Source organism: Pelophylax lessonae (assembly GCF_965119305.1).
Source record: "Pelophylax lessonae genome assembly, chromosome: 4".
Classification (NCBI taxonomy): Eukaryota; Metazoa; Chordata; class Amphibia; order Anura; family Ranidae; genus Pelophylax; species Pelophylax lessonae.
Window position 1 is genome coordinate 226729472 of NC_138771.1, and position 19385 is coordinate 226748856.

The 19385-nt window shown below is 42.6% G+C and overlaps 1 protein-coding gene across 1 annotated transcript in view; it reads right to left on the reverse strand.

Annotated features, from left to right (window-relative positions):
• Window positions 1-19385, reverse strand: part of CFTR (CF transmembrane conductance regulator) — a 228376-nt gene that overhangs the window by 146629 nt on the left and 62362 nt on the right. The window contains exons 4-5 of the mRNA XM_082255316.1: window positions 11497-11712; window positions 11314-11403 (exon numbers count right to left, since the gene is read on the reverse strand). Of these exons, the coding sequence (XP_082111442.1) occupies window positions 11314-11403; window positions 11497-11712 (306 nt within the window). The remainder of the gene's footprint in view (window positions 1-11313; window positions 11404-11496; window positions 11713-19385) is intronic.

Genomic DNA, 19385 nt, shown 5'->3' on the forward strand with positions numbered 1-19385 from the left:
CCATTGGTAAGCTGCAATATATTACATTTTTGGTTTTGGGTTTAATACTGCTTTAACACAAATAAAGTCTATTTCCATTTTAGCCACCAAAGTGGGATAATATCTACTTTATATTAGTTACATATTTTCATTCACATTGCATAACTTAAAAAAATAAAAAATGCTGCTTACCATTTTAGATACTTTTTTCCAATAACTCTAGCACCGAAAAATCATACCTACTTCTTTTTCTTTATGAGGAAATTGGGGAGCTGTGTGGGAGTAGAAGATGCCCCAGCATCATAGGAGTAAACAATGCCTCTGGCCTGATGGTCAGTGGGAGTAGGAATAGTGCTCCATCATTGTTATTAGTTGGAGGTATAGTGCGCCATCATTGGTACATCATTGGTATTAATTGGAGTAATAGTGCCCCCTCATTGGTATTTGTTAAAGTACGGTAATAGTGCCCCGGATTTGGTATTAGCAAGAATAGCGCCCAATCATTGATATCAGTAGGAGGAATATAACCCCATCATTGGTATTAGTTGGAGGAATAGTGCCTCATCATCGGTATTAGTAGGAGGAATATTGCCCCATCATTGGTATTAGTTGGAGGAATAGTGCCCCATCATTGGAATTAGTTGGATCAGGCGATCGTTGGAGGCTATAACAGACTTATGATAAGTAGTAGTAAATTCAGTCCAGTCATCCTCACTAAGGTCAATACCCATGTTAACCCAACGTGTCTGTGCCTTGGCAAATCTAGGATTGGAATCTGTCATCAAAAAAGAGTAGTATTGTGAAATGAGCTTCCTAGTGCCGGGGTCCCTAAGCAGTTTCTCCAAAGCAGACATTGCTTAAAGGAGCCGATAGCGAAGTAAACTGAGCCTTCAAAGCATGTCTGATCTGGATATAAAAAAAACAGGCCAAAGCAGGTAGTCCAAACTCTCCCCGGAGCTGCCGGAAGGACTTGAACCCCTGGGTAGTGTATAAGTGGTTAAGATACTTAATACCCTTTGCTATCCAAAACTGACAACTTGGGTGAGACATCAGTTCAGGGAGTGCAGGATTGCACCAGAGCGGGTTATTAGGGGATGGGGTCCAGGCGTCCACAGGAAGCTGTTGTATCACAGTTTTAAACAGGGATAAGGTGATCCGAAGAATAAGGGCACCAGGAACTTGGGGGACTTGCCTACGATACACTATATTATGAAGAGATTCAAGTGAGTCAACGATAGCAGCCTCAGTAGTAGAGCAGGCATTATGTGAGGAGGGATGCAATCAATCATGAATCACCACCAGCTGAGACGCAAGGTAGTAGCAATAGAAATTGGGGAAGGCCAAACCAGCCATGTGCGTGGGCAGTTTTAGGGTATCCAAAGCTATCCTAGGGGACTTTTTATGTCACAGGAACGTTAATAAAAGTGAGTCTATTCGCCTGAAAAGCGATTTAGGGACCTTGCACGGAACGTTAGCCAAAACATACAGAAGTTTTCGGGAGGAAAATAATTTTGATCATATTAACTCGCCCTATCAAATTCAAGGGATGATCCATCCATTGAGAGATACGTTGTTGGAGGAGATCAATAAGAGGGCATAGAATATTGGACACATAGGAATGTAGCGGCAACTGGACAATAACCACGAGGTAACGTAAGGAGTGGGACACCTGGAGCATGGAACCCGAGTAAATCACCAATTAGGCTGCGGGGTCCAAAGGAAAGATAGTGGATTTGGACCAATTTATGCGAAAGCCCGAAAAGTCCCCGAAGCTCTCCATCTCCCTGAGAAGGGCTCGCAAGGAGTCAGAGGGATCCGCCAGGTAGACAAGCATATCGTCAGCATAAAGGGATATTCTCTCCTCAATAGAGCTGATAGCCAGACCCTGGATGTCCGGAGCTGAGCGGATACGGACAGCCAGAGGTTCAATGGCCAAGGCAAACAAAAGTGGGGATAAAGGGCATCCCTGCCTCGTACCTCTAGAGATTGAGAACTTCGGGGAGATCGTAGCATTCACCCTAACTCTAGCAATAGGATCGGTGTAGAGAAGTTTAATCCAGGCAATCATGCGGCGACCAAACCCGTACTTCTGTAAAACCTTAAATAAATACGGCCACTCTACACTGTCAAATGCTTTACAGGTGTCTAAGGAAAAGGAAAGGGGGGAAATAAACACAAAGACATCTTCTGCATTCCAGAAAAGAAACTGTCATGCCGGCAAGGAGAGTCAACACGGGTATCCAGGAACCAGCCGGGGGCCACATAGCAGCAAGTAGGATGGAAGACACTGGCGTCTTGTCAAGAAGGTAGTGCCCAAATACAGGAGGAGAACAAACAGGGCAAAGGGAACCCACAGCAAGGATGGATCTTCAGAAGGGTCCATTGAGGCACTTCATGAAACTGGGAAACAAGGTGCACCGAGAGTCCAGAAACGCATAAGGAAGAGATCACAATCAGCGATGCCAAGGTCATTGAGAACCACCAAAGGTGTCAAGCAGCCAGGTTGATGCTTCTCCAGGAGTATTGAAAAATATGGGTTTGTGAGCATGAATAACTTTAAGCTTGGCCGGAAACAGCATGGAGTAGGAGATCTCTTGCTCGCGAAGCCTAGCCTTGACCGATGCAAATGAGGCCCTCTGCTTCTGGACATCCGCCCGAAAAGTCAGGAAAGATCCAGATGGTCTGACCATTAAATTGTAGTTCACCCTTCAGGCGGGCCGCCCGCAAAATAGCCACCTTGTCCTGGAAGTTGAGGATTCGAGCAATAATGGAGTGCGGGGGTGCCCCTGCCGGAGGAGGGCGAGGAGAAGTGCGGTGGGCCCGTTCAATAGCAAAGGAAGCAGGGGGGACATTTGAGCCCAAAGCAGATTGCAACCAGGATGACAAAAAATCTTCAGGCGCGGACCCTTCAGAGCGCTCAGGGAACCCCACAAAATGCAGGTTATTGCGGTGGGACCTGTTTTCCAAATCATCAATTTTGGCGCGCAGCGCCATGAGTTCACTGGAAGTTTCCCGCACAGTAACTGACAGGGGACTTCCTGCCCCATCATTGGTATTTGTTAAAGTAATAGTGCCCCGGATTTGGTATTAGTAGCAAGAATAGCGCCCAATCATTGGTATCAGTAGGAGAAATATTACCCCATCATTGGTATTAGTTGAAGGAATAGTGCCCCATCATTGGTATTAGTAGGAGGAATATTGCCCCATCATTGGTATTAGTTGGAGGAATAGTGCCCCATTATTGGTATTTGTTGGAGGAATAGTGCCCCATCATTGGTATTAGTTGGAAGAATAGTGTCCCATCATTGGTATTTGATGGAGAAATAGTGTTCCATCATTCGTATTTGTTGGAGGAATAGTGTCCCATCATTGGTATTTGATGGAGAAATAGTGTTCCATCATTTGTATTTGTTGGAGGAATAGTGCCCCATCATTGGTATTTGTTGGAGGAATAGTGCCCCATCATTGGTATTAGTTGGAGGAATAGTGTCCCATCATTGGTATTTGATGGTGAAATAGTGTTCCATCATTCGTATTTGTTGGAGGAATAGTGCCTCATCATTGGTATTAGTAGGAGGAATAGCGCCCCATCATTGGTATTAGTAATAGGAATAGTACCCCATCATTGATGTTAGTAGGAGGAATAGTACCCCATCATTGGTGTTAGTGGGAGGAATAGTGCCCCATCGTCGGTTTCAGTGGGAGGAATAGTGCCCCATCGTCTATTTCAGTGGGAGGAATAGTGCCCCATTTTCAGTGTCAGTGGTAGGAAAAGTGTCCTATTGTCATCGTCAGTGGGAGGATTGGTGTTCCATCATCCATGCCAGTGGGAGGAATAGTGCCCCATCATCAGTTTTAGTGGAAGGAATAGTGCCCCATTGATGGTGTCAGTGGGAGGAATAGTGCTTCATATCAGTAGGAGGAGAAGTGCCCCAAGGGCTGGATAAAGGCAAAAAAAGGGCCACATCTGGCCCCTGGGCCACAGTTTGGAGACTGCTGCTGTAGATAATGGAAACAGGGCTCATCAACTGCCAAGATTTTTTCAAAATCCAGAGATACCATTGTGAAACCTTCCAAAGATTACACATGCTCATAACTGTTGCAAGGGCTCCTGTGCTCCAGGCCAGTATACATTGTAAGTGATTTCTAAATTAGCACTGTTTGTAAAAACTACATAATGAATTGGTACTCTGTAAGGTCCACCAAAAACTGTTTATCAACTATTTTAAAAACATTCAGGGACTGAGCGGAGTATTTCATTTCCTGAAAATCATGGCCTTTCTTACAACACTTTCATAGTTTCAACAGACCTAGTCACCTATGGCCAACTATATGGCCACTCAAACTATGGTGTTTTCTCCATATATTTCTCAATTTATTCTTAAAGTTTAAAGTATAGAAAGGATGAGCTAAGTACTTTTAACCGGTTGCCGACCGGCGCAAGTACATATACTGCGGCGGTCAGCCCCGGCCAGGCAAAGTGACGTATCGGTACGTCACTCGCCTGCGAGCCCGCCCCCGCTCGCTTACTCTGATCCCCGCGCGTGTGACCGGCGGACTCGATGTCCGCCAGTCACTCGCGATCGTCCGTTACAGAGGGAGAAAGGCAGGCGGCTAGTGTAAACAAAGTCGTCTGTCACTCTCCCTTGTGTAACAGCACAGATCATACGGTCCTGCTATGTAGGACCGTAGATCTCTGCTGTTACACACACAGCCACATCCCTGCACAGTTAGAAGCACACCCCTAGGGACACACTTAACCCCTCCTTCTCCAATAAAGTTAACCCCTTCACTGCTGGAACATGCATAAAGTGAGTGAAGCAAGAAGTTCTGATCTGCATACATGTTTCAAAGTATTCAAGCTTTTGGAGCAGCCTGACAACCAGAAAATAAGAATTTTCAAAAGAAAGGTTCAGTAATTAAACCCAAGTTTTTTTTTTTTTTTTTTTTTTTAGTACTGGTTTCCTTTAAGCTCTGCCATGATAGACACTATAAATCTCCGCTATCACAGCTTTTTCCGGACTTCCTGACATAATCAAGCTGAATATGGCCTTCAGCCTATTTCCACTCCCTAGGACTATCATCTACAAGTATCTGTCATATTTGCTACCCCCCCCCCCCCCATGCAGTTAATTTGTTTTGACATAAAGATGTTACAGTTCACCCTTAAACATGTTGTAAAGGCTTTGAAGTAAGAAGACAGCACAGGAGGCAGGCAGACACAACATCCTGTTGGTTCCAGGGTTAATTTCTCCCAGACAGCATGCACATCATATCACGGAGTAAAAAGGCAGAACAAACTATTTCCACAATTCTCTACATAACAAACAATGTAACTGACTCCGGAGACTTCATAAATCAACCAGAGCCAGAACAACACATGTAGAACGGCTGTGAACAACAGCAGAAATGTAATTGCTAGTAATAGTGTGAACCATAAAATATAACACACAGATATCATGCCGCACTCATCATCAGAGTCAGCCACAAAGTTCATCAATGGTCAGCTCTTAGTACGGGATACGTTAATAATAGTCTCTTTTTTTTTGCATTTTTATGGCACTTTCAGCTTACATTTAACTATACAGTATGTCAATCAACCGCAAAAGATATACGTAATACCTCAAGGAGAGCAATGACGTAAGGGTTTAATCTGCTGACTGAATGATGCCCTCTTGTCACTAGTGATAAGCAAAGCAAATATAGGTAAAGTTTAACTGCACTTCAGTTCCTTTGTTAATGTAAGCATATATATTTACTTTGTTTACCTTGTAATTCAGATATTTGACAAGTTAGTTCTTTAAGCCGGCCAGCAGGGACCATCTGAGATTCGAACCATCTATGGGCATGCTGATTGTACCCAAGTTGAGCCATTGATCCATTTGGGTACAACTACATGTCCAATTTTTGTGATTACTGTCAAGAGCTAACCTCTAGCAATAATCACTGTGTTCTCCTGGTATTGATGGCTTCCCGTGACCCCCCCCCCCCCCACCTGGAAAACACAATAGCTCCACGGGAGGGATTCCCCCATCAACACAGTCAGTTGTTTCAGGAAAGAAAATTGCATCTTCTATAGCCCTCCTTAGTTGGACCTTGTGTTTGGTGTGAAAAAAAGCAACAGATAACTTCTGTATTCCAAAATTTGGACGGATGTTTATTCAATGAATACCAAAACTTAAGTGTCTATGCATACTTCTATTTCAACAAAGCTTAAAAAGAGGAGCTATGGAGATTGCCAAAGATGTTAGATCAGCCTTTTCTCAACCAAGCAAACAACAAACAAACACAGGGGCGCACAGGCCTAGTGCATTATCCTTTGGTTCTTTTATTTAAAAGAAAAAAGATTAAAAATACTCACAAACGAGTTCTTGGTTAAAAGCATATCACATGAGGAACGCAATCCTCAGTCATGTAATCCGAGGGTAAGTTGTTCCTTGAGTTCGTAATGGCTAACGCGTTTCGAGGCTTAGCCTCTTCCTCAGAGCCTCAACCAAGGTTCTATGAGGTTGCTAGGGGTTCCTTGAGCAATGAGCAATTTCTGCACCTTGGGTAAGCTAACACTGACACCAATCAGCTATCTATCAGTTATTAGTGGTAATCTTCTTGCTGACCACTAACGCAAGGAAGATTCTTCCCACTGACCACCAGTGTACTAAAGTCCTTCTATCACTAACCAGCAATGTAAGAGGTCTTTTTTCAACTTACCACCAATATTAAGGATCACCATTTTCACTGTCCGCATTTGTTTTCTGGGTATTATTATTATTATTATTATTTTTAATTTTTTTACTGCATTCTTTGATCTACAAGCTATCTACAACTACAACTGTGTACACTCATTTCCCATTATCGATAGATATAAAAGTTATTAGCAGGGACTTGTTACGCACTTCTGCGGTTGGTTCTTTTTTTTATATGGGTAAGTTAAGATTTCAGTTGAAACTGCCATCTGACAGATCTTGATAGAATAAATCTTTTTTGGGGTTTCTGTTGAAACTTAAATACACACACGTGTCAGATTTAACATGCAGAATCCTTAACCAACATCCACAGTCTATGGCCAGCATAAAGTTTATTTGAGATTTCTTTCTAAAGGAGAACATTTCCATCTAGCCTGTGTTAACCTTTTATACCCAACTAGGTTCAGGGAACTCAAACAGTACAGAAAGTACAAAACAGAAGGTAACTAAGGTGAATAAAGACTGGAGAAATAATCTATTAGTAAATCAGCTTCATCGTGTTTACATATGCTTTAATTGTGTTGGTTAAGGTCCTAATTACAAAAAAGCACTAAAGGACCTATTGACAAGATTGGTATTTTATTCTATTGGGTACCTGCAACAGCAACAGACTCCCCTGGAAGGCCTGTAATGTGAAGAGGTTTTCATTGCAGTAGAAATGTTTTGAATGATCGCCTATGGTTTCCCCAGGATAAACCAATAGTATGGATTCCTCCCTAATGTACATAAAAGTGATTGCTCATTGGATACAAATTAACCTATGAGTCTGTTCACATGAGCCTGCCTACTTAAAATAGTAAAATCCTATTCTGTTAAAGCCGTTTAAACGGCTTCTGTCAAAGGGTCATAACTAAAGAAAAAGGTCTGCCAACCGACTTTCCCTCTGTCATAACACAATAGAACAGCAGGGGAGATCGCTGTACTAATGTCAGATTGTTAGTACAGGGGCTCCGACCTGAGCTGTCAGAGTCCGCTGGGTTGATCGAAATATAGAAAAAACTAGTAGTGTGTATAAGACTTATAAACATATTTTTTCATCTCAGCCTAACCCAAAAATTAACTTTTATACGTCATCTCATTCCAGTACATGTATTAGCCCCGGTTCACATTTGTACGATTGCGGAGATCGCATGTAATTCGTAGCGCACTGCTCCTAAATTACATGCGATCTCATGGGCGGTGCGATTTTCAGCCATTGTATGGCTGAATTCGCACTGCATCCACAATAAACTCGCACATGAGGCTTTTTTTTCACACTAGTGCGATCCAATTCTGTGTGAACTTGCAGATCGCACTGCGATATGCGATCGCAACTGGGGGTGTCGTTAACTTTTAATTGACACCCCCTGTGTATCGCATATGGCAGTGTGAACTGCCAGAGGTTGCGGATGCGATGCGGGATCACGCTGCATATTCGCAGCGTTTCGCATCGCACAAATGTGAACCGGCACTAAAGGCGAGGCTTTGCCTGGAAAAAAAATAAATAAATATGCTGACTTTTAATATAAGGACACTTACCTGTCCATGAATCCCGCGATGAATGCACACCATGCTGATTTGTCCATCGGCTTTGGGTGCAGGCGTTGGCATTGCAAGTAAGGGAAACCGACAGTGAAGCCTTTCTGAATTGTCCCGCTGTCTTCTGGGGGCCACACAGGTCCCAGAATGCAGCGAAGGGAAGGAGGAGGGACTGCATATGTTGTAGATTGCCGTGTTGCAAACTTACCCAGAAGTGGGAGAGGGTATCTGTCAAAACCAAGTACCCTCTACCCCCCCCCCCAAAAAGTGCCAAATGTGGCAGTAGAGGGGGGAGGGTGCAAACAAGCGGAACTTCCCCTTTTGGGTGGAACTCTGCTTTAACTTTTTGTATCACCTGCCCCTTCCTTTTATTTTGAAACTTTTATATGCAGGGCACTCTCAACCCTCTTGTCTTAATGTGATTTGTAACTGTACTGTTCCCTTCTGCTATACAATTCTTGTATAGTAATAATAGGGTTCTTTGCTTTTCCTAAAAATGTGACACCTGTGCCCTAAGCAGCCATTGTATTATAATAAAATAAACATTATATCAGTAAAGCAAATTATCCATATGGGATCAGAAAAAAATACAAATACAAATTCCATCTGACCTTTTTTTTTTTCACTTTTAAAATACATTAACTGCAGATAGAAATATCATGTGTAGGTTTTTGCCAGTAAAATTTAAAACATATAGGGAAATTTTTTAAGAACAGCGCTAATCAGGTGAAAGACAAATGAGCTACAAGAAAACAACAAGAGAAGGGCGCACCGACCTTGTGCATTACCACTTAAAAGTTTATTAAAATCAAAGAAGGGTAGCGTACAATATACTCACAAATGTAGCATATGAACAAGCATATAGGAAATGGGCACTGCTCGCTTCCAGGACACTTCTCTACTGCTGGATAGCGTGATGGCGTCCTCAAAACCTGATGTGGCTTACGCGTTTCGAGGGAGGACCCTCTTCCTCAGAGCCAAAATCGCCACTGTGACGATTTTGGCTCTGAGGAAGAGGGTCTTACCTCGAAACGCGTAAACCACATCAGGTTTTGAGGACGCCATCACGCTATCCAGCAGTAGAGAAGTGTCCTGGAAGCGAGCAGTGCCCATTTCCTATATGCTTGTTCATATGCTACATTTGTGAGTATATTGTACGCTACCCTTCTTTGATTTTAATAAACTTTTAAGTGGTAATGCACAAGGTCGGTGCGCCCTTCTCTTGTTGTTTTCTTGTAGTGCCTTTTGGATACCCTTGGTCCTGAGGGGGGCAGCAAGACCACTTCTTTTGTGTCATAAAACTGCCTAGAAGATTCACCTTCCCGCATACCACTTGAGCGCAGGAGAGATATTGTTGTTTTTTGAAAGACAAATGAGCAACAGGAAATATATTTTATTTACATTGATAATCTTTGCACTATGGCTATAGTATTTGCAAATAGGTATGAGAGCAAATACAGAGTAATTCCACAGACATTCACAGACCACAGTGAGGGAAAGCTTGTTTTAATTCCAGTTCATTTAAATTGTGAAGGTCCCCTTATAATTGACTTTAATCGGAAAATGAAGCCTAACATGCCATTTATGTCTAAATCAGTCTGCTGAAAAAAAAAATAGATCATTTTATGTAAAGGCACAAATGCATGGCAACATGTCCAGCTTGAATTAACCTTGAATGTGAATGCCAGGCAAACATAAGATCATAGAAGGGTTTAATCAGTAAGATGTTACAAGTAGGAAATTAACCACTTCTGGACCGAAAGGTTTTACCCCCTTAATGACCAGGCTATTTTTTGCGATACAACACTGCGTTATTTTAACTGACAATTGCACAGTCATGCAATGCTGTACCCAAATAAAATTGATGTCCTTTTTTTGTTTAGCTTTCTTTTGGTGGTGTTTGATCAGCTTTGCGATTTTTATTTTTTGTGCTATAAACAAAAAAAAGAATGACAATTCTGGGGAAAAAAACAATATTTTTTACTTTCTGCTATATGACATCACCAATATAAAAAAAATTAAAAATTTTATTTTTTCATAATTTTAGGACAATTTGTATTCTACTACATATTTTTGGTGAAAAAAATCCCAATAAGCGTATATTGATTGGTTTGCGAAAAAGTTATCGCGTCTACAAACAAGGGGAAAGATTTGTCATTTTTATTTTTTATTTTTTTTTACTAGTAATGGTGGTGATCAACGATTTTTAGAGGGACTGCGACATTGTGGCGGACGGATCGGACACCTAACTGACACTTTTGAGGGGACCAGTGACATGACTACAGTAATCAGTGCTAAAAATATGCACTGTTACTGTACTAAGGACACTGGCAGGGAAGGGGTTAAAACCAGGGGCAATCAAAGGGTTAAATGTGTCCCTAGGGGGGTTCTTTCTAACTGTGTGGAGGATGGGCTTGCTGCATGAACACAGAGACCTGTGTTCTTAAATAAGGAATGAATGGATCCCTGTGTTCATTACTGACAGAACAGCGGTCTGCTGTGTTTTCAATGGCAGACCACTGTTCTGTCTCCATGGGGAGCGATCGCGGGTTCGTGCGCTCCCACTAGTGGTCCCGCATATAGGTATGTCGTTTTGCGGGACAGAACCGACCTGCCACCGTAAAAAGGACGGCGGCTGGTTGGCAAGTGGTTAAAAACCTGAAAGGCTTTGCCACGGCTTAAGCTCAGTATCGTAGATCATTCTTTGATATTATGCATACACAGATGGTGGAACAGAGGTTAATGGTATAAAGCTGGGGTCTCCAAACTTTCTAAACAAAGGGCCAGTTTACTGTCCTTCATTGGCCAATGGGAGTCAAAATTGCTCCAGCATCAGTGCTCCATAATTGGTTCTAATGAGAGAAATAGTTTCCCATTGTTGATATCAATGGGAAGAATAGTACCCCATTGATGGTGTCAATAGGTGTAATAGTGCACCAAGGGCCAGATAAATTCAAGCCAAGGGACACATCTGGCCCCCAGGCCGCAGTTTAGAGACCACCTGTTTAAAATATGTGAAAGAAACTGTACAATTTGACTCCTCAAGCTCCGTCAACATACATTCGACTCTTACCTCATCAAATTTATTCAGGTTGTTTGAGAGCAGACTTACTAGCTGACCCGTGCTTATTTTATCCAGAACTTTGCTCGACAATTTTAAGGTCTGTTGGCAATAGAAATGTCAGACACAGTTTTAGTCCACATGATGAAATTCAAAAAGAAAACAGACATAAAGTAAAATCTACTTCATTCTTACCTTTTTGTAAATTAAGCTGAACATTGCTATCCTCATCTGCATCCCTATATGATGAAGACCAAATATGGCCGGATGTACCAGGAGCATTCTGACTGCAAAGAGTAAGGACAAACCGATTGCCAAGTAGTAAGCAATGGACCTCTCTGCAGTATTATTTTGATCATAAGAAGCTATGATTCTTCCAAGAAGAAGAGGTTGAACAGCTTTGGTGACTTCCTAGAAGAAATATACCAATATCTTAAAAAATGTGAAATACAGTATATACATTAAATAAATTACCTCTGTAAATACCAGTTGCACTAGCGATTCCGTTTATTCATTTTCTACAAACCTGTTTGGAAGCTATACGTTTTTGCACTTTGCATTTCACCTTTTATTGTCAAATTTATTAAGAAGAAAGTGTTATGCAATTTGTTATGACCCCGTATTGCAAAGAGCCTCTATATGCAGTCTAGTGGATAAGGTTAAAAGGAGAAAAAGGGCAAGCCTCTCATGGGGAGCAGAAGCGGTTTCCAGAAAGCATGTAAAAGAGAAAAAGAATGCAGAGACGCCTCAAAGTGCAGACTGTTGTCCATTTATTTAAAGCAAAGGATGTAAGATCAACCCACATTTGGTAAAATAGGCGAATGATTGGTCCATCTCAGGTGGGATGAAGATCAGCACTGGCGCTGTAGACTACACTTTCTACCTTAATAGTAAACCCAAGGCTGGTCTATGGTGGAAAGCCACCATGTAGCTGTGACATAAGTCATGTTGTAATTGAATCAGTGATCACTTCAGGTTTTGCCAGTGAACTGTCATTATAGTGAACGGGGCTGGCAGGTGCACCTATCCACTGTGAGTCGCAGGAGGCAGTGCTGCCACAATTCACACTGACCCTAATCGCAGGTGGGAATGTAGCCTATGTATGTCCTGTATGGGGAGGTGGGGGGGGGTTGTGGGCGGGGGGCTTTGGGGGGAACAATTCAAAACGGGGGGCGCTGCCCCCCAGCACCCCACTAGATCTGGCCATGCAGCATTAATTTAACTGGCGCCTCTGCATTCCCTGCCGCCAGTGTTATTGCAAACATGGCAGCCCAGGCATCCCTCCTTGCATGCATTTGCCTGGCTTGCCAATGTAGACTGACAGATGTGCGTGGGCCGGGTTTTTCTGTGTCGTCCGCCATGGCTGCTGTGTTTGCACGGCCTGGCGTCTCTCCAGATAGGCCCAGGCCACATGGTAAACTCTCTGGTGCTGCATGCGGACATGTTCAACACCCCTGCACTATAGCAACCTGGAGGTGTTCTGTACACATATGGTGTACTTAACCCCCCCCCCCCCCAGCAATGTCCTTTCCTGCTTGTGTGATTGGCTTACTGATTTTCCCAGAAGTCTGCCTGCACTAAGACAGATTTTGAGCATCCCCTGCAACAAAAAAGTCATACTCCCAAAGGAGAATCCCATCTAAAAGGATGCAGATTCTGAAACTTTTCTCATTAGAGTCCTGCAGGTACAGCAGCTGATTGATAATTATAAAATCACTTTCATCCAGATTTACTATGCACATGGACACAGACAAACAAACAGCTATTCCTTCAGAATAACAAAAGGAAGGATTCTGCAACAAAGTGTGTTACAATACCTGCAATGTACAGAGATCACCAAAACAGGGGAATGTTGTTTTCGCACCAGAAGTGCACTTTTTCTCTAAGATCAATGTATGAGATTTCTTTACCATGCCTAGAAAACCTTTTTGGGCGATGGTAAACTATTTTCAGCAAAAAAAAAAAAAAACTATCTGGTGCTTTTTCATAACAACTTTTCTAACCTGCAATGATACTTACGGTAATCACTTCCCAAATTATAACTTTAACCAGCTTTAGAGCAAATACAGCCATATAAGTTTTGCCACAGAGTCATTCTGTCAGATAAATGTTTATCCCTCTCACTATCCCTGGCTGTGAAGTTCCTTTTTAATAATAGGCCAGCAAACTTACTCCACCCTATTTACCTAACAGAGTTCCTCTGTCTAGGTAACAATAACAGGTTTGAACTGCAAAAACTTAATATCAAGCTATGATTCTTATGAACCTTTTAAGCTGTTACTACAATAAAATACACCTTTCAGATGTGAATGAAGGTTTACCCTGAACCCTGCTTTTTGTCACCATTAGGGCTTCATGCACATCAGGGCTTTTCTCCAAACAGGAGACAAGCAGCTTCAAATGTACACCCAAGGTGCGTTTTTACAAACACGCTTAGGTGCCTTTACTGTATGTGCGTCTAGGCATGTCAAGCGTTTGTGCGTCTGTTTTATTTCATTGACCAGAATATTCATTTCTTCTGACCACTGAAATGAAAAACTACTCAAGCGATAAACATGCCTAGCGCTGAGGTGCGTTTAGATGTGTTTACACATGTTTAGCCACTATTTGACATTTTCTCTGTTTTGCTTCAAGCGAGAAAACGCTCAGATGTGAACAGGAGCTATTGAAATTAATGGAATTTTGCTTGTTTGGCCTTTGAGACTTCAGAGATGAGCGTTTTACGAGCTGAAAAACGCTCAGATGTGAACCGGGCATTAGTCAGTGCTCCATTGCTTAGAGTAGAAGAAGATACTCAATTCACATGGTAAAGGGATTTACACATCAATGTAAAGTATATCTAAATGTAAACATGATTGGTGGGATTTCTCTTCACTTATCATAGACACAATATAAAGAGGAAATATCTTAAAAGTAAGAGTAACCCTCTCTTAACCGCTTGCCGACCGCCGCACGACTATTTACTGCAGCGGTAAGCCCCGTACAGGCAAAGTGACGTAGGACTACGTCGATAAGCTGTGAGCCTCTAGGGGGCGAGCGCGCGCCGCCGGAGGCGCGCTCCTGCCCCCAATCATTCCCTAACAAGTCCGCGCATGTGACCGGCGGACCCGATGTCCGCCGGTCACTCGCGATCTCCCCGTGGAGAGGGAGAAAGGCAGGCGGCTAATGTAAACAAAGCCGCCTGTCATTCTCCCTGATCTAACTGCAGAGATCATACGATCCTGCTATGTAGGATCGTATGTCTCTGTGGTTACATCACTAGCCACACCCCTTTACAGTTAGAAGCACGCCCCTAGGGACATGCTTAACCCCTGCATCACCAATTAAGTTAACCCCTTCCCTGCCAGTGTCATTTTTACAGTAACAGTGCATATGTATTGCACTGATTACTGTAGTAATGTCACTGGTACCCCCAAAAGTGTCAAAAATGTCAGTCAAGGGTCCAATCTGTCTGCCGCAATGCCGCAAAAAAATCACAGATCGCTGCCATTACTCGTTAAAGAGAAAAAACAAAAATTACAGAAATCTTTCCCTTAGTTAGTAAACGCAATAACTTTTGCGCAAACCAATCAAAATACGCTTATTGCGATTTTTTTTTACCAAACATATGTAGCAGAAAACAAATTGGCCAAAAATGTTAAAAAATTTTGATTTTTAAATTTTTTTGGGGGAATTTCATATAAAAAATTTGAAAAATATTGTTATTTTTTCAAAATTGTCGCTCTTTTTTTGTTTATAGCGCAAAAAGTAAAAATCGCACAGGTGATCAAATACTACCAAAAGAAAGCTCTGTTTGTGGGGAATAAAAGGACATCATTTGGGTACAGCGTCGCACGACCGCGCAATTGTCCGTTAAAGTCATGCAGTGCCGAATCACAAAATAGGGCCTGGTCAGGAAGGGGGTAAAATCTTCCGGGGCTTAAGTGGTTAAAGTATACCAAAAGGCAAACTTTTTTTTTTTTTTTTAGTTTTGGATAGAGTGGAGAGGGATTAGAACCCCTGTCAGTTTTTATTGCTGTCTTGGCCCCGTTAAGGAGATTCACCCTCTCTATTTGTCCTGTTTACCATTGTCATTGAAAGTGAAACTAAAAGAAAATCCCAAATTTTGGGTTTTCCACAGAAAAGTAATAGAGGGAACTTTTCCCAGCGTGTATAAACGTTCTAGTGACCTGGGGTCCCCTCTCTATTTGTCCTGTTTACCATTATCATTGAAAGTGAAACTAAAAGAAAATCCCAAATTTTGGGTTGTCCCCAGAAAAGTAATAGTGGGAAAATTTCCCAACGGGTACAAAAGTTCTGGTGACCTCAGGTCCCCAAGGGATATCCTAAATTTGTATGGATTTCCAATCACTTCCTGTTTTGGCTATGGGACAGGAAGTGAAGGTATACCCCCCCCCCCCAATGGGACAGAGATGGAAAAAAATAAACTGACAGGGGTTAGTACCCTCCCTTACTCTGTCCAAAATAGAGTATCTTTAGGTACCTACTTTAAGTAGGGTAAACACTATTGGAAAATCGTGGGAATGGTTGTCTGATTTTCTACATAGGTGCAAATCATGATGTAACCAACAATGATATCAACATGTACTAAAATTCCCAAATGACAAAGACAAATAACTTTCTTGTGTTTGATTTCTATGTTTGTTGCCACCATCTTCAGGGTCGTTGTTTCCTTCTGATCATGAGCGTTTTTCTCTATTCAATTATTTCAATACAATTACTGTACACATTAAGCGAAAATTGGATGTTGTGTTCATGTTTTATTAAAAATTTTCTAGCTTGAACCTTCTTTTTTTTCTGTCCAAACAGTCAGAATCGATATCATATTAACGATCAGATAATCAGACCGATTATTCCTCGTACGGAATTTTTCTTTCAGTGTGTATCCAGCTTTAGCCAATAGTTATCACACGTGTTTTAGCTGACATATTTCCCCTGTTCTGGTGACAACTAAAAATTTGGGATTTTCCCTCACTTTTAGAGAGTTAAGCCCCGTACATACGAGAAGAAATTTGGCCGGGAAATTTTGTCCGACGACTGATCTGATGATTTTCGGCTTGTTAGTATGGTGATTCCGACAACCGACTCTGACTTTTCGGCCGAAAAAATCCTGGTGTGCAGGCTATATAATTTTTGTCGACCGTCATAACACGTCCGATTTTCGTCTCATTAGTACAGATTTCGATGGGGAAAAATCTTATTAGCAAGACTAGGCATGCTCAGAGATGAAAGAACACATAGAAAGCAATCCAACACATGACATCACTTCTGAAGTAGAATTCTGTCATATGGGAAAATTCGTGTGCAGTCTAGAGCACATTCTAACTAACAGACACCACTCTGGACAAAAGACGGACGACCGGTCGGCGGAAATTCGTTGCGTGTGTACGAGGCTTTAAAGTGATTGTAAATCCATTTTTATTTTTTAAATAACAAACATGTTATACTTACCTGCTCTGTGCAATGGTTTTTCACAGAGTAGCTCCAATCCTCCTTTTCTCAGGTCCTCCAGCAGCGCTGCTCGCCGAGTGCCCACCATAGCAGTCCACTTGCTATTGAGGCACTTGTGTGGGCTTGCTCCCGAGTCAGATCTGTGTGTCTATTGACTGGCCCTATAAGAGAGCCGCTGTTCTCCTGCGCATTGCTAAATCAAGTTTGGGTTCGGGTAAGTATGGGGGGGGGGGGGCTGGACAAAGAATGTTTTTTACCATAATGCAGAAAATGGTAAAAAAAACTTCAGCCTTTCGAATCACTTTAATCTCCCCAATGGGGACACATGAAGCAATAAAACCTGACGTGGTTCCAAACCCTTTTCTACATTATCAAGAACAGAAATAAAAAATAGACCAGCCCACGCAGGTGAAGGTGAGATCAAATAAAGCTCAGGTAGAGAGTTGGCTGTCATAATTGTTACTGCCCAGCTTTCTTTATTGAGTTTATTTACAAGAGCTCTTGTTAGCTACATAGATGAGCTGGATGGTGTCCAGCCAGAAACTTGCTCACTCACTTACAATGTGGTGTCATGTGACTAGCCTCCAGCAAAAGACGTAAATGTGAACATACTGTACTATCTGCATGGAGGGAAGCAGAGCACTTGGAGTCATAAATATGACCCTCTCCGCACATATAAGATGAAATCATCGCACATGCAGACATTTATAAAGGTGTTACATCATTTGTCTTTCTTGAATACATTCTTCTGGTGTTTGTCAATCAAGTAATGTTAATTTAGCCTGTCAATTAAAGTGATTGTAAACGATCAGATTGAAAAACAACCCATTGAGTTTAAAACTGAAATAAAAGGCCAAATATTTGTGTATAGATATGAAAAAGTATGTACACCCTTTTTTCCCTTTTTTATAAATGATCACATTCCCTCTGTTCTCAGCTGCATAAGAGCTGGGGGGGAGAAGAGGTAGTAGCACTCCGAGCTTTCCCATGAAAGACAAGGACAAGTCCGATCATTGGAGAAGAGCACACTGAGTTCCCCGCACAGCTAGAGAACCGACCATATCATGTGATCCTGCTTAGTGTGGCCAGATTTTAATAGTAAAGCAGAGCGACTGTCAGGAACACCAAGGATTTCACACAAAGGAAACAATACAAAGAGAACAGGATACATTTTCATACACGTACATGATACAGCAGGCACATATCAGGAATATGAAATGATGGGGAAACACAACACTTGAACAATCATTTTATGAGGTCTGTGTACATGGGCATTTGTTTATGTCAGAGCTGTTTTTTTCCCCATACAAGTCAATAGGAATGAAAAAGCAGCTCAAATCATCTCAAAAAAGGGTCAAAAGTAGTTCAGAGGTATCTCAATGCATACTAATACAAGGTGAATGCATCTGAAAGCAAGACCTAACTTTTAGTGTATTAATCTAACATGCAAGCCAGTAACACAACAGGATGTACATATTTATGCATGTAGCACTCTACAGGTAGGTGCTAGGTAAAGGTATAGTGGGCCTCGCCTGCCTAACAGCAGGGCTGTGATTTATTAGTCAGGGTGTCATGGCTTCCAGGTGTGCCTGCTGAAGGGGGAGTCTCCTCACTGGCTCCTGTGAGAGGCTTCTCATAGGGCGGTGGAGGAAACCCAATCAGGGGACACATCCAGGCTTGTAACTACCCCAGAAGGCAGATTGTGCTGCAAAGGATTCTGGGAGTGGGTATAAGTTTGGGGGTGGCACATGACACAATGTCTTTGGCGGGAGCAGAGTCCCAGGATGGAGAGTTCGGCTGTCTCTCCTCCTGTCTGAAGGAAGCGAATATCTCGGGGTGTCGTCTGAGATGGCAGAGAGTGCTGAGTTGAGCTGAGGGGATCCGGTGTGCCGAGAACCTGCGGAGAGCGAGAGGGGTCCAGTCCCAGGAAAGCCTACACAGGTCGTGAGTACTGAGGATTGCCCCTGGGGGTCTGCCAGAGTTAAAGGGGACCACTCCAGAAGAGGTTCTGGGATCCAGTGCCAGCTAGCTGAAAGGGGGTACCTAGGTTGAGGACCCTGAAGTTACAGAGGGGGGTGCATAGACAGTGAACCCCTAAGAATTCAAGGTTAAAGGGGGCACCTACTATTAAGTAGAGCCCTGAATTGTACAGAGTGTGCCAGTTGAGATTTATAGCTTTACAGAATTCTATAACATACTACCTCAAGCCAGAGCAAGGCAGGAGGGAAGTATTCAGTGATTTATTGCAGTGTAACAGTGTCCGTGGTTCTACAATTTCACAGTCCTGGATCTTTTGGACTTTAAGTCAAGGATGCAGCACTTCTATTAAGCTACAGAGTATCCTCAGAGTTAGTGAGCATTGGCTGGTGCCGGCTGGCGTCAAGGAAGCGCCAACAGGCATTTATTCAGGAACCAAGCCCCAAGTGTACATAGTTTAAGCCTAAAGGAGTATCTCGCTCATCCCCTTCTCCCATCCCCTTTATCTACAATAAAACAACAAAACCAAGATGCCGGAGTTGTCCATGTCTCAGTCTCTACATCCAGGGCCACAGCTCACATGGGCTGGAAAGGCAACCGGTAACAATGGCAGACCCACATCAGGCCACAGGCCTGGAAAACCTGCTACATGCAGC